At 40.2% G+C, this 15585-nt stretch overlaps 1 protein-coding gene across 8 annotated transcripts in view; it reads left to right on the top strand.

The window, feature by feature from the left end:
• The window catches only part of ctbp2a (C-terminal binding protein 2a), a 113820-nt gene extending 100233 nt beyond the window's left edge, over positions 1-13587 (top strand). For 6 of the 8 annotated variants that reach the window (XM_088635122.1, XM_088635121.1, XM_088635125.1 and 3 more), the window contains 5 exons: positions 1480-1694; positions 3924-4054; positions 5637-5764; positions 6177-6294; positions 11152-13587. In XM_088635122.1, the coding sequence (XP_088491248.1) occupies positions 1480-1694; positions 3924-4054; positions 5637-5764; positions 6177-6294; positions 11152-11332 (773 nt within the window). In that variant the 3' untranslated portion in view covers positions 11333-13587. Of the gene's footprint in view, positions 1-1479; positions 1695-3923; positions 4055-5636; positions 5765-6176; positions 6295-6715; positions 6791-9545; positions 9612-11151 lie in introns of all 8 variants that reach the window. The other 2 variants (XM_088635119.1, XM_088635120.1) reach the window with 2 other exon arrangements.
• Positions 13588-15585: the final 1998 nt, after the last annotated feature.

Below are 15585 nucleotides of genomic sequence, written 5' to 3' on the forward strand. Positions count from 1 at the left end.
TTATATACTTATAACAGTGCAGGGCCCAGTGTGCTGAGCGAGTTTCAGAAGTGACTTCACCTCTCTCTGACATCTAGACAGTGTAAAAACTCTTCAGCTGTAGAGGACCTTTTAGGAGACATCCCCTGTCTAAGGAGTGCATGGCCAGAGCCTGCAACGACCGGCATTAAATCCTGGCAGCAGGGGCAGGGAGAGCTGCTCTTGTGACACTCCCAGCCTCTCAGAACAGGTGAGGTGTCTGGTGTACCAGAGCAGGCCTTGCAGAGGGCAGGACACGGACATGCTGTGCTCCTGTAGAACTGGAGACCCTACCAGTGCTGTTTCTGATAAATGCTTGTTGCCTTGACAGGGGACCTTTTGAGGCAGAAGTGGATTTGTTTGTAGTAGCATGCCAGGCCATGGGAAAGTATTAAACAGAGTGGTAGCTGTTTGTTATGGCTGTACAGAGTACAGAACACATATATGCGGCATCTGTTGGCATTGTTTTGGATAGGCGAATGCTGGGAGGTACTTTTAGGAAATTTCAGTAACTGTATGCTCTGGATTGCCATTTTTCCTTTGTAATATCTGCCCAGTTTAAGGGGAGGCCTTAACAGCTCTCACTGCACATGCATAACCAAACGTGATCTCACAGAGCATCTGTACTTCTAAAAGGAATAAAAACATGTAAAAAGAATGACTTACTTTTTCACACCGTGGTATGACAAGCTGAGAAAACATACTGCACACAGCTGATCTCTTTGAACTAGAGGTTGAAAGAATGACCTTCAGCTGGAGCTTTACTGTGGACTTATAAGATCTTAAGGAAGGGGCTTACTGTCACTTCCTGGGGGTGTTAACACATTGACAGCAGAGGCTTTTATGACCACCTTCACTGAACCAGTAGGTGGAAACATTAATACAGAGAGATGCCATACGAATGAATGTTTGAAACACTGAGAGGAAAGACTTGAAGAGGAATATAATAGCATCATACAGAGAGAAAAAATGAGTGGAACCTCTACTGCACAGAAAGGGGAAAGAAAGAATATAACAGATGCTCAAGCCAAAAGGGGTTCTGAGTTAAGAGACTTTGTCGGTCAATTCTGTAGCTTTTCCCCTAGTGGAAACCTGAGTGCAGATTTGATGCAGGTAAGTGATTTTGACAGTTCATCCCTCTAGGCGTTATTTCATTTGAGAGCAGAAACTCATGAGCTTAGAGATTGAAGGGTTGAATGGCGGGACGTTTAATGTTCGGGTCTGAAAGAAGGTTTAAGAAGATGACAGTCACACTAGTAAAGTAATGGCTTTATTACACTGAGTATTTCTGTCCTCTAAAGGCTGTTTTTTTTAGGATGCAACAGGACTTGGATAGTCGGTTCTCTAGCTTTAGCGTTTACTGTGACCGCAGGTCCACGCGCAGGACGCACGAGCCCATTTTCGGGCCTGGTGTAGCTGCGGCTGTGGGCATGATGGGTGTCTTGCTGTCTGTCTGCGCAGGGCGCACGGGGCAGGCGGTGGCCGTGCGGGCGAAGGTGTTCGGCTTCAACGTGATTTTCTACGACCCGTACCTGCAGGATGGGCTGGAGCGCTCTCTGGGAGTGCAGCGGGTGTACACCCTCCAAGACCTGCTGTACCAGAGCGACTGCGTTTCGCTGCACTGCAACCTCAACGAGCACAACCACCACCTGATCAACGACTTCACTATCAAACAGGTCGGGCGAGGGGCTCCTTGCACAGCGCCGAGCCAGGTCCCCTGTTAAATTGTTCATCCACAGCATCCATGCAGCAGTAAATAAGTGGGCATGAGCATGTATAGTTACAGTGTTTACAACACACTACACAACTGCAGCTTTTTCTGTGAGAGTATGAGAGGAAGCATATGTATTTTCACCCACCGAATTTTCAACTTAGAACCAACTGTTCGTGTCCGCAACTGCAGGGGAAAAAAAACACTCGGCTTCCTTTAAATAAGCGGTTCTCAGCTCCAGTCCTGAGGGACTGCTACGTCTGCTGGTTTTCATTCCAGCTGGGACCTTGATCGCTAGTGCTAATTGATGCATGTAATTGATCAGCTTGCTTGTTTTAATTTTTTTTTCTGCACTGAGTCTTCATTTCCAGTAACTGACCTTTATGCAGTCTTTGCTCAACTCGCTAATTAAGCATTTGCTTCTTTATTTCTGATGAAGCAGCCCTTAACAGGTGAGAAATCTAGGATGAACAGACCGAGGTGTAAATGACACTGCATCAGTCACGCCCACAGTGACTCAGTCCTTCTGCCCAAATCCAGTTGGCTGTATTTCAGCTAACCGGAATGAATCCTATAACTCATTAATTACCACTGGGCTTGTACCAATTACAGTTCTCTTTTGGCTTTTTAAAAACAGAACGAACACTTTAAAAACACACCTCTGACAGAACAAAATTAAATTAATTAGCCTGTGAAACCAGAAGACACAGTGGTCCACCAAGACCAGGGCTGAGAACCATTTCTTTATTCTTTTTTCCCATCTGGACTGCGGATACTACAGAGAACCACCTATCCCTGTATCAAGATAATTTTCTTTGAGCAATAAGTAATGAGTAGTAACAAATATGAGATGGGGATGGCTCACCTAACAGCTTATCTGCGTTCCTAGTGGTAATGAAAGCAATGGTTTCATGGTGCAAACTTATCGGAGTTTACACTTTTATAATAAAACAGATGTGGTGGATTAATCAATAATTATTGATTCGCATCTGATCCAGCAACCTCCAGACATATCAGTAGTACAACTACAGATGCATCAATGGATATGGATACCTTAGAATACTAATCAGATATCCGTGTATTTGCTGGGCTTGAGCTTTAGTTTCCCACTGTTCTACTAAAGACAGTAAAACTGATTTTATTCTGGGCTAAATTGACTTAACTAAAAAAACTTTAAAAATATGTATAGAATACCATTCTCTCATTTGATATTTTATTAACCATCAAAAACAGTATTGCAACAACAATATTTGAGTAAGACATTATCTGGCAATGACCTTTCTAAACTATCTGGAAAACAGTAGCTCACCTTTGATAGTTTTTCAGGGGGATCTGTTGTGATTCTGTCTTGGCCAACACTGCCCCCTGTGGGTTGTGTTGCACCATGCTTTATTATCAGTAGGTTTTATTTTAAGGTATTGAATTTAAGTGCCATATTTATTGTTAAAATGTGAGGTGGAATCATAATGATGAACAATTTCCAGCCAATCAGAAAAAATGTTCAGAAACTGCCTACAGGGATGGGCTTGGTGCAGAGATTTTACAGGTTACAATGAAACATTGCTCGGCAGGATAAATGTTTTTCATGCCCTAGTTACTCACTTCTGTCGAGTTTAAGGGATTACCCCCGAGTGATTTCTTTTATTTCTTATATATTATATTTGGCATACATTGTGTTTTTTTCATAATGTTTTGTTGCATTCTCTTTATCCCCAGTTTGTTAAAGATGTTGACTCTGCTGAGTGTAGCTGTGACACACAGAAGACTCCCTTGTGTGTATAAAGTGATGAAAAGAGAGTAGTCCTGGCATTATATATTGCTGAACCTGACATAGTGGACTGGGTAGCACGAACAATGCAGCTCTAACCTAGCCTGGGAGGAAGAGAACTCTAGCTACCTTGTACCGGTCCAGATTTCAGCTACACCCTCAGAATAACCTTAAGTTCTCTTTCTTTGTTTCTTTGTTTACTGATTTGATAACCTTTCTTAGTTGGCCTTTTACATGTAGGCACACTTCGAAAATACATGTGAATAATCAAACAAATGTGAACTTTATCAACTGTACGGTGTGAACTGGGGCTTTTTCAGAGACTGAAATGTAACTAGTACAGAGCATGAAAGTTAGCTCTTAATGACGCAGCAGGGACCAGTCCAGAGCCCCGCAGGGCCTCTCACTGCTCTGTCCATTCTGCAGATGCGCCAGGGAGCGTTCCTTGTGAACTCGGCGCGAGGAGGACTGGTAGACGAGAAGGCCCTGGCTCAGGCGTTGAAGGAGGGCAGGATACGGGGAGCGGCGCTGGATGTCCATGAGTCCGAACCCTTCAGGTGAGGGAGACTGGAGACACGGGGCCAGATTCAAAGGACACTTGCCCCGGCACTAAATTCACTAAACTGCACATTCATAAACACAAAAAAATAGCGTCTTTATTGTCACTGGAAACAGATGGCTTCTTCCACAGCAGATGAATTGCAATGTGCAGTTTTCTTTCAGTTTGTACAAAGTGGAAGACCGGGATTCTTTTTTTTAATTTAAAAATATTTTGGGTGACTGAAAGAGCTCTAAAGGGTCTGAAACATTTTATATGGGATGCTTTAAACCTTGATGTCCTTGTCTTGTTTAGAGAAAACAATAGTTTAGTAGCAAATAAATGCTGAATATTACTCAGAGAGCTAACCCCCTCACTGAGCTGGCCCTACACCTTTACTGACACATGACAACTGTCTAATTAGCTGTAGCTCAGCAACAGAGAGCAGTGAAAAAATGCTGAAAAAGAGTTTATTAACAGCACACCCATAGTTCGTTAAACATGTTTTCTTGTTGTCAGTACAGTTAGTTGTAAAACCTAATTGTCACCACCAAATCGTAGATCCCATGCATTCCAATTCTAAAGTTCTAATTAGAATTAGAATTAGAATCAGTTCTGGAATTAAATAATACAATAGTAGAAGCTGAAGAGAAAAATATTTGTTCCAATCCATTTGTGATTACATAAGGCTTTATGGAGTGAGATTTCCGGAATGTACTTGTGTGTGTGATGAGTGTGAATACAGGTCCTGCACATAAGGCACTTTTAGGTTGTCACAGGAAGGCAGAGGGTAATACACACTGCTGATGACATGGTTGGGGCCCTGATTGAAGAGATGTGTAATAATCCTTATATTGAGGTTTATGTGGGACAAGGTGTCTTTTTCCCTTTTCCGGTTTAAAATTATTTTCCCTTTTCTGGTTTAATAGAGCGTACAGTCATTGAAATGCATGGGAACCACACGGTGTTAACTCTGAGAGAGGAGTAACACTGTCAGTAAACGATTAAGGGCTGTAATCCAGTTTCTGGGAATATCAATGAATCCATTCTTCAGAGACAGACAGACTTCGCCACACAAATAGGAGCCATTAGCTTAATGCCAATAACAAGGACTGCTGACACCTCAAGCACCATTACTTTATCCTGTAATATTTCTTATCCCAGACCAATGCCCCAGTTGAGATTTTAAGCCATACGTTTCAAACACACTACCAGGAGCTTGAGCTTCTATAAGTGGATGTGAGATTAATAGGAAGGAAGCTGGAGTGTCCCTTGGACTCTTCTGTTGTTAAGCACCTTACTAAAGCTCATGCAGGACTCTCTTGCTTAAGACCTCTTGCTTTTTCAGGGCATTAGCTTCAGACATTCCACTGAGTTGAAACACAATAAACAGCTGACTGCAGAAATCTTTGCTGAGTGACTTGTTGAAAAAAAATCTTTCTTTTGTGTCCACCTCAGTGTTTATCTGAGAACATTGAAACAGACCAGAAAAATGAGCAACCAAAGGCACAATTACAGTGGTCTTCTTAAGAGCCAGGCAGGGATGTAAGATGTGGCTCCTGATGTGATGTTGTCTGACTTTGATTTTCATCTTCATTAAGTTTTGCCCAGGGCCCTCTGAAAGACGCACCCAATCTAATCTGTACACCACATACTGCCTGGTACAGTGAGCAGGCATCACTGGAGATGAGGGAGGCAGCTGCTACAGAGATCCGCAGAGCTATCACAGGTTGAACTTCCCTTTCTCTCCTTGCGCTCTTAAAAAAAAGAAATATCCTGTACCTTGGGTTTGTTTTAATAGTAACCTGCATTGATAAGAAGCACCTGGCATTACTGCTTGGCCACCCTGTTTCAACAGAACTTCCTCAGATATCACATTTGAATTGTGCCCAAACAGCTATTTTAAAACCAGGCTGATACCTTTTGTCATTATTATCTGTTATTATCAGTTTTTAAAAGACTTGGGGGCACCTCAGTTTGGTCTGGAAGGGAGGACCTTTTTAAATGGAATGTAACTGAAAAAAATTTTTTAACTTAAATATTCTGTGGGATAGACCAAGTAAAATAATAGTATTTTTTTACTGACAACTCATTGTTTATAGCGGATTGTGCATGGTTGAAATAATGTTGTGTTTCCCCAGGCCGTATCCCAGACAGTCTGAGAAACTGTGTCAACAAAGAATTTTTCGTCACCACAGCACCCTGGTCGGTAATGGACCAGCAAGTAGTTCATCCTGAACTCAATGGTGCTGCGTACAGGTAGGATACCGTGACACAGTGCTTACAAACATTATTATTCCTAGGCTGGGCTGATTTAGAGGGTTTCTATTCCTTTTCTTTCAATGTTTGTCCACGTTTGATTCCAAATCTCCCATAAACCAAAATATTGTCTGACGCACTTGAAGAAGTCTAAATACAGTAAAATCGAGAAAGTTAGAGGGACTTTCAAAAGTTAAACTCATTTCTTTTTGATAAATTAGGAGTGTAAATGGATACATCCAGATTAAGAAATGAAAAGTAAGGTTATAGACATACTATCTTTTTCCTGATAGAGGTTTTGGTAAATATTGTGTTCTTAAGAATTGCTTGGTTGTTTGAGTTGTTACTGCAAATTATAGACAATTTAAATAGTTTTAGGCCTTCTACTTCAGTGTCTAAATGAACTGCTTTTTTCACACAGCAGAGTGAACCATATCCTACAAGGATTAGCAACTGCTGGTTACCAAGAAAAATTATTAACCTAAATCGTAAGAAGGTAATTACTCAGAAACAAGCCCATCTGAGCTGAGCTTTAAAAGGTCTTGTCAGCCCAGTCCCATTGTGTTTTGGTCAATTGATAAGGGGAGTGCAAAAAGAGCAGATTATGTCCTTTGTGTTTCTCACAGTTTTTCATTCTCTTCATGGTGTATTTGAAACCGTTTAAAACATAATATATAGGAAAAGAGCTAAAGTCACTGAAGACTAAGCAATATCTATATCCCAATGGCAAAGCCAACACATTTCCTCTTAACGATGTGCTGTGATTAAGAAGATATATTACCCTGCACCACAGTTCTTATTTCTTTATTGATGTCAGGGTTGCAATTATTAAGTTTCCATGTGTTTTATGCTAGTCTGGGATGTGCCCTGTTGAAGGTGGCTATGACAAAAAGGGTTTCCTGATCATGGGATTTAGAAGTACTTGAAGAAATCTTTTTGCTGGAGAACTACACTACAGTAGAGCACATTGCAGGCCACTATCACTGAATTACAACTGCAAAATTGCAGACATTGCAGTTACAGCACAGTACCTTGTAGATCACTATCGCTACTGAACTACAGATACAATTAAATATTTTAATTATTGCTGTCAATAGCAATTACAATAAAATGCCAATGCATTACAGTACACTAAACTAAACTGAGCTGAATTTGGGGAAAGAGGAAGAAATGAAAAAATAATTGAATGTCAAGGGAAATAATGTTTATTACATACTTTTTAACTCCTCATACACAAGATTAAACAGTTTCTATATATCTTTAAAGAGCAAAATATCATGTTATTTTTAATTTCCTGTTAATAGCTCATGATACGGGCTGTTTATCTTGTTACATTCACAGTATTTCCAGCACAGTTCTTTTCTTCTGCAGGGATTTATGCGTTCTAACCATCTTTTATTTTTTGTCTTTGACTTTATTCAGCTCCACATTAATCATTCACAGTCCACTACACTGCTATTTATGTGAGCCAATGATGACACAATGTATAGTTTTGATCTGACTCCAATCCAATTCAAACCAATGGAGTGAATTTTATATTTGAGAATTACACTGCTTCAGATCTGTGGTACAAAACTATCAAGATGGCATTTAATACAAACGAATACCCAGTAAAAGTGTCTTGAGTGAAATGTGAAATAGGTATTGCTAGGTAAATCTGTAAAATAATGAAAAATGGTAGTTAACAAGTGTGGTAATTTACTGTTGATAAACAGTATAAATTGGAAATGTGTAATACTAATTATAAACCTATGTCACTGAGTAACAATTATAATACAGCACATTATAGATCAGTGCCATTACTGAATTACAGTTACAACACATTTTAGACTAGTGCCAATATTGAATTCCATCTGCAGTACAGCACATTGTAGACCAGTGTCATTACTGAATCACGGTTTGAATATAATACATTATAGACAAGGACCACGACAGAATTTCAGCTATATACGTAGCATATTACAAACCAATGTCACTACTGAATTACTGTAACAATATAAATATATTATAGATCAGTGCCACTACTGAATTGCAGTTACAATATCATTATAATAATTAATAATTGCACATTATTCTAATTAATATAAGACATTATAGCCCAGCATCACTACTGAAATTCAGCCACAATAGAGCACATTATAGACCAGTGTCAGTACCTAATGACAAATACAGGTAGTGGACAAAATAATGGAAACACCAAACAATATGTGAATATGTATTAACTAATAAGGAGCTGGACTGTCCTTTGTCTTTAGAACTGTTTCAGTTTTCTAGGAAACTTTTACAAGTCATACAAGTTTCTAGTGTGGTTTTGGACCATTATTCAAGAAAGAAAGCCTCCAGTTCTTGGAGAGCTGAAGAAGGTGGAAATCTAATCTGCATTCTACTTCTCATAAAGGTTCCATGATGTTCAGATCTGGTGATTGGGGAGGCCATGGGTGGTGTTTGACTTCATACTAGTATTCATGAAACCTCTCTTGAATCCATTTAGCAGTGCGTATGGGGGCGTTATCATCTTAGAATATATTTAGGCACCTGGTTGCCTAAAATGGCAGTAATACTACCACGCAGAGTAATTAGACTCAGTGATTCCCTAAAGATGTCTGGCTATACCAAAACAACTCTACCACAATGTTTAACAGTTGGGAACAGGCAGTGTGGGTTAAACTAAGGGTTCCTCTGGCTTTCTCCAAATATAATCCCATCCATCCTTCAATTCTGTGGTAATGTTTGAGGCTGTTGTGATGTTTAGCAACTATCCTCTTAAGTGTCCATTTATCCCTGTCAGTGAGCTTTGACTTGATACCACTGTACCTCTTCCCTGTTTTCCTTAGTTTGGTGTATACCGGCATAATTTTTGACACAGATCCCCTTTACACATTGAATAATTTTGCCATTTCTATTACTGAAACACCAACTGTTTTACCTCTTTGAAAATCAGTTAGATCTCTCAATTTGCTCCAGGAACTAACATATTAAAGTATTGTTTTAAAGACATCTTTTATAGCAGAAACATATTGGTGATTAGTATTGATTATGAAACATAGAATCGTTTAACTGCAAATTAGTTACTTAAAAATGCAAGTCCTTTTTTGTGAAGTGTTCCCATTATTTTGTTCATGCTCTGTGTATTACAGAATATTATAGACAGACCACTGTCACTGTTGATTAACTGCAATGCCTGAAATTCCAGGGGCTGTAGTGCTCAGGTCATCATTTTCATTGAATACACGTTGCATTTCATGTTTCAGAATTGACAGCTCGGTGAACACCTGCTGATCTCGTCAGATCTTCTTAACTAAGCAAGGCTGAGCCTGGTCAGTACTGGAATGGGAGACCTCTAAGATAAACCAGGTTTCTATTTTGTGTAGTGTTGATGACCAGTAGGTGTCACTCTTCCCTCTGAACCATAATTTTCAAACAAGTACCCCAAGGACAGCATACAGGACACTGTGTTGTAGGAGGAGACTATGAAGTGACCTGAGGTCTTGACTACTTGATTATTAAAGATCCCTGTTCAAAAGAGCAGTTAATTCTTATGTTCTGGCTAAATTCCACTTTGGTCTTGAAAATTTTGCTTCCTGAAAGTTCCCATCTTTTTGTTTTAATGGTGGACTCAGATTTTATTTAATACAGTCGGCCTACTAGCTTCCAAGATACACGGTGGCAGTCCCCTGAGATCGGCCCTATGACAACGTGCAATTAAATAAAATAGAAAAAACTGCACAGGGACATAACCTGCTGTACCCCTTTAAAGCACTGAAGTATCCCCACTCCCACCACTCAGAAAAACACAATGAACAATAACCTGTCTAGGGGTGTTAACAGTGTGCTCAAAGCAGCATGTTTTAGTTGTAAAATTTGGAATCTAAAAATTGCCAATAAACAGGTCAATTTTCTCACATGAGAAATTTCCTTCAAGTGAATGATACATTTTCTCCTGTACTGGGCTAAATTACCTTTATTTTTAGAATGTCAGTGTTGTTAGTGTTTTTTGCAGTCATGCTAAATTAAATTAACTGAACTGTAATAAGTTAGGTTTTTACACCAATTGCTTGCTGCTTATGTAGACGATTGAGAGACCCCAGACAGGCTGTTAAGACAGCTTTTAAAGAACCTGAAGTGAAGCACCATGCCTAAGTGTTTGCTGTGCAATCCTTTTGATCATCTATTTTTTCCTTTTGCTTTTGTAAGCAATCTTAAGGTGTGCTTGTTCTCTGCTTTATATATTTGACCTTTAATAAATTAGGGCTTAGGATAATTTTAAGTTTACAGTTACTTTGTTACTCTAAATGGCCTAAAATAAAAACATTAACAATAATATTTTGTTTTTTACCTTTACCTTCCTTGTAGAATTAGCTCACTGCTGCTGCGATTTTGCAAGAAGTCAAAGCAATACCCATCTTGTAGCACATGTATTTTGGGCACAGTCATTCTGGGTGTTGGATACTATATTAAATAGAAGTATAATTCCCTGAGTCCAAACTACTGCAGTGCACTAGAAAATTAATGCAGTGCTTTCTGAATGAGAAAATACAAGGGGAAATGCTTTGATATACAAGGGAAACCAACAGATTTACAATGTCATCTGCTGACTATAGGACCATACATTACTTTTAACTGCAGGAAATTACATTTTAAAGGGGTAGACAAAGGAAAATTGAGCAAACTAATTATATAAGGGAATGTCAGTATTAAATTATGATTTGGAAGAAACAGTGTCCTCAGGGGATTGTCAGAGATAAAATGAATAATTTAAAAAGAAAGCTTTTCAGGGCGAAAAACTCAGGTCCGGCTCTGACTGTCTGCACGTTGCATTAACCCTGCCTGTTCTGCCCTCCTGCCCTTGTCCTGCAGGTACCCGCCAGGTGTGGTGGGAGTGCCTCCAGGAGGGATCCCTGGGGCAATAGAGGGCATGGTGCCTGGCGGCGTGCCCATCCCTCACAGCCTGCCCGCTGTCACACACCCCTCACAAGCACCCTCACCCAACCAGCCTTCAAAGCACGGCGACAACAGAGAGCATCTAACTGAGCAATAGCACCAGAGCAACAGCGTTCACTCCAACACACACCCGGGACCAAGAGACAGTGAACACACCTGCCGCCACACAGGACTGGGAACGGCGACATGTTCCACGGATTTGTACTCGATTTTTTTTTTTGTTGTTGTTGTTCTACGTCAAACTTTTTATTCTCATTTGGAAATAAACGCCAGTTTTCTTGGATGTTCCAGTGTTGATACTGTGCCGGCGGGCGGAACTGCTGTGCAAACTGCAGGGAGGCTCGCACCCTCATCCCCATCTTCCCATTGTAGGAGGACTTGCTACCTGGCTCACTGGCCAGAGAGCGGAGAGGAGCAGCGACGTCCTGTGTGCCTCACCCGCCACCCAGCTCTGCCCAGCTCACCCCGCAGGACCCCACGCCACCGTCACGTCACTTAACCTTGTTCTTATGTTTCTCCTTGCTTTTATCTTTAAACCCCCGGACATGGAATATGTCTCTTTTGTTCCTCAATGTGAAAAAAAAAATAAAATGATTATTAAAAAGATATATATATTTATCAGCTCAACAGAGGAGGAAAACAAAAGTTGCTCACCGGAGCAGCAATCTAGAGAGTGAACTTAGACTCTTGCCTGACCTTCGAACCTTGCCCCAACAGTTTTGAGACAGTAGCTGCCTCACGGAAAATGCACAGTGAGGAACCATCTTTCACACTTCCACCTGCTGTGCGGAGAACTGAGGGCTCAGGGTCACCCAGAGTACAGCCAAGAGCGACAATTGAGATCCAGTCAAGAATCCTGTAAGCCCACAACACCTTCGCTATCGAGTATAGCAGAAATGTGCTGCATTCTGCAGACGGTGTGCGTCCACTGAATGTTGAAAATAATGTTGACTTTCTGAAAGATCTGACAGCAGATTGAAACCCTGGAGAAAAACAGAGCGGTTAATGTCTGTGCATGGATTACATCACAACTAGTTTTGAACACAAGGACGTGTAAATATAAGAATTCAATTTTCGCAATTCCAGAAGATGTGCTAGCCTGCTGTGCCTACTCAGCAGGTGTCTCGGGTAAACCACAAGCTTTCTTGCTGAAGGTCCTGTATGGCTAGTCTATATTTCAGACTAGGAAGAGTAAATGCTTCAGAGGATCCAAACTTTGTAAATGCAATAGTCTGGCAGTTCAGATTATGATGGCAATGGATTCACAGGTGTTTTTTTTTTTATACAGAACATTTTCACGATTAAAATGTAGCAACCTAGGTAGCAATTACATGATTACAAACTTTCCTTCAATACCTTGTATTTATGTACCCAGCATCCCTTGTCAGTGTTACATAGCACACAAATGCAGTATTTATTTTACCCAGGCCACTAATTCTAGGAGCCACTTTCAACGTGAATTCTTATAAAATTGGTGCAGGTTTTTCTGATTGAAAAATACTCAACAAAACATAGGAGATTCACCAGACCTATAATTCCTTGCATTTATATTGCACTTTTCATCCCAAAGGATCTCAATGCTCTTTACATATAGGAGGGCATCCACCTCATCCACCGCTGAAGTGCAGGACCTGTCCTGGTGCCATTTTGCACTGGCAGTTCAAGTACACAGCAAGTGAGAAACTGATTCAGACATATATTTTGAATCTCTTTTTCAGTCCTGCTAGAAGGGCAGACTTTTAAATGCTTTTGTTTTTACTGATCGAAATTGTGACACTGAAATTACAGAAGGTTACATTATTTCCAGGTTTTCTACAGATTTGCTGGCTGAGCTTTTAAAATCACAGACGTGTTTCTTCACTGAAAATTCTGGCCCAATCCTGTGGACTGGAAAGGGTTAGAGCAAACTGGATTTCTTACTGACTCAGGAAAACACTTTTTGCAGATTTTTTTCCCAAATTGTATCTGAAAAGGAAAAAAAAATGTCATGATATTTTCTCTTCTCCCTGCCCTTTCTCTTTTCTTCATTGTGGTATTTTTATATAACATCACGTTTTTGGTGTTTAAAATTTTGCAGTCCTGTTAGATTTGTATTGCCTAGTTAAATGTTCTTATAACCATAGTCTTCTGTGAACCATCGTTTCTTTTATTTTGTTTTAATGAAGGTCTGTTGGAGCCCCTGGGTGCATGGTGCACTCGGTGAGAGATAGCTAAAACCTGTTAGTGTCCCAACAATAGCAAGAGATGGCTGCCAGCGTTATTTGTTTTTAGTGTGAGTATTTGTATTTGTTTATTGTACAAGGTGAACATTTAGCATTCAGTGCAGTTCAAATAAAAAATACACTTCTGAAATCTGATTCGTTAATGAATGCTTGTATGCAACATTTTCCTCCACTAAATGTTTTTTTTGTTTCTATTTAGATCCAGATGAAGCATACAATGGTTTGACTGTAAGAAAGCATGCCAGTGGCATGATTTATCATTTTTAAAGCCATGATTTTAGTTAGGATTAGAGTGTAATAGGATATAGTCAATGAAAGCGATGTTGTGCAGTTGAACAGCAGATTTCTCTTTTTTTCATAGCTTACAGCTATTTCATCTGGCTGGTGTTGCTGTGCTGAGCTCTGTTCTGGATTAGGGCGCCTTCCGTGTGGAGTTTACAAGTTCTGCTCATGTTCACGTAGGATTTTTCCTACCTGGTGAAGACATGCTGGCAAGTTGATTTGCCAGTTAATTAATGTCTCTAAATTGTGTACACGCGCGCTGGGTGTAGTCTCGCCTTGAGCCCTGTACCCCTGGGTTGGGCTCTGGGATTACCATGGGTTTCACCAGCGATCATGGCTTTGAGTCTTTGATCAGATTTCAGCTCTGTCCTGGTTAAGGTTGGTTTTTTTTAGGGAACGTCTGTATAGTTTATTCACATTCTTGTACATTTTCCAGATTGAGGATATATACTTCTAAATAAGGTTTAATGTTTTCTATATATGAATTATTCCTTAAATTTATAAAGTGCTTTTCATCCCACAGAAGTATACCTGTAGGTTAGGCTACTTGTCATTCACCCCTGAAGGACTGCACCCACATGAGTGATGTGAGGGCTATCCACCAGCATTCCCATAACACAGCACAGCAGGTGAAGGATGAAAGTGCCGAGTCGATTTAATCAAGAACACAGGTCAGGTAAACCAGATCGAACATGCTGATGGTGACATTTTACCACCTGAATACTCGCAAACAGTACCATCACACTTTTAGTTACGTCATGATAGGAAGTAGGACCTAGGTTTAATCGCTGCCAGCATCCCTACTCACCATCCCAGGGCATTGCTTTAGAAATTCTGCAGCAGGGTGTTATCCCGAGGTCCACCACCAGTTACAGGGACTATCTGATTATCCTTGAGAGGTGTCCGAGTGCGGACCAGGTCCTGCTTAGCTTACGAGATCTGGAAGTATCAGACTATAAGGCCAAGATAATACATTATATTAATACCGAATTTCACATTGCTTCAGTAGTGATAGAGTGTATTCGTACGTTTTTAAACAATTGCGAAGTTCCGTTTTTTATAGAAGTGGCTACCTACTGTAGCGCTCAAGATTTTTTTAGTTCTTATTTTGTCCACAAGAGGGAGCAGTGGAACACGACTTTTCCATGTTTTGAGGCATGCCGAGAGCGGAAGAAAATTATGGTTGTCCTTTACTTTTAAAATGCTGACTGAACCCCTTTAATCGTCAGTTCTTCTGAGACGCAGGCCCAGTTTCTTGCAGTAACCAGAATTATAAAATGGATCACATGAGAGGTTAAAAGATCATGTGAATAGATTATAGCAACTAACTCGTTCAAATAGTTTAAGATCACGCGGTTTTGTTCAACGGGATTTCTTTTCAACTCGGTAAGAATCCGTGACCTCCACCATATATTCTCATCAGCACATGGCTAAATGCGCTTTACAGAAACTGCTTTCATCTTTTTAGTTGCTTTGAAACGACAGAAATGTAATCATTCAGGAAACATCAAATATACAACGTACGTGTGCTTCAGAGTCTAATAAACACGTTTAGTGAGGAGCAGACTATCCTTTTACAGTTATCGCCACTTTATCTGCAGAAGCAATACCGTGAAGGACAACTTCGGTGAAAGTAGGCGTTTAACACCGGTTTAGATATGGATGTAACTATATATATATAGGTTATAAGTCCACAAGCCTAACGAATTGCTATTAGAAATGTTAAGAAAGGATTTCATGTATTATGTCGAACTGCTCACAATGGAAATGCTTTTGTTTGCTTGGATCCTTTTCAAACATAAGCAGCAGTTAAAAGTACAGATACACATTTAAAGAGGCTCAGGTG

Source organism: Lepisosteus platostomus, chromosome 6, assembly GCF_059453375.1.
Source record: "Lepisosteus platostomus isolate fLepPlt1 chromosome 6, fLepPlt1.hap1, whole genome shotgun sequence".
NCBI lineage: Eukaryota > Metazoa > Chordata > Actinopteri > Semionotiformes > Lepisosteidae > Lepisosteus > Lepisosteus platostomus.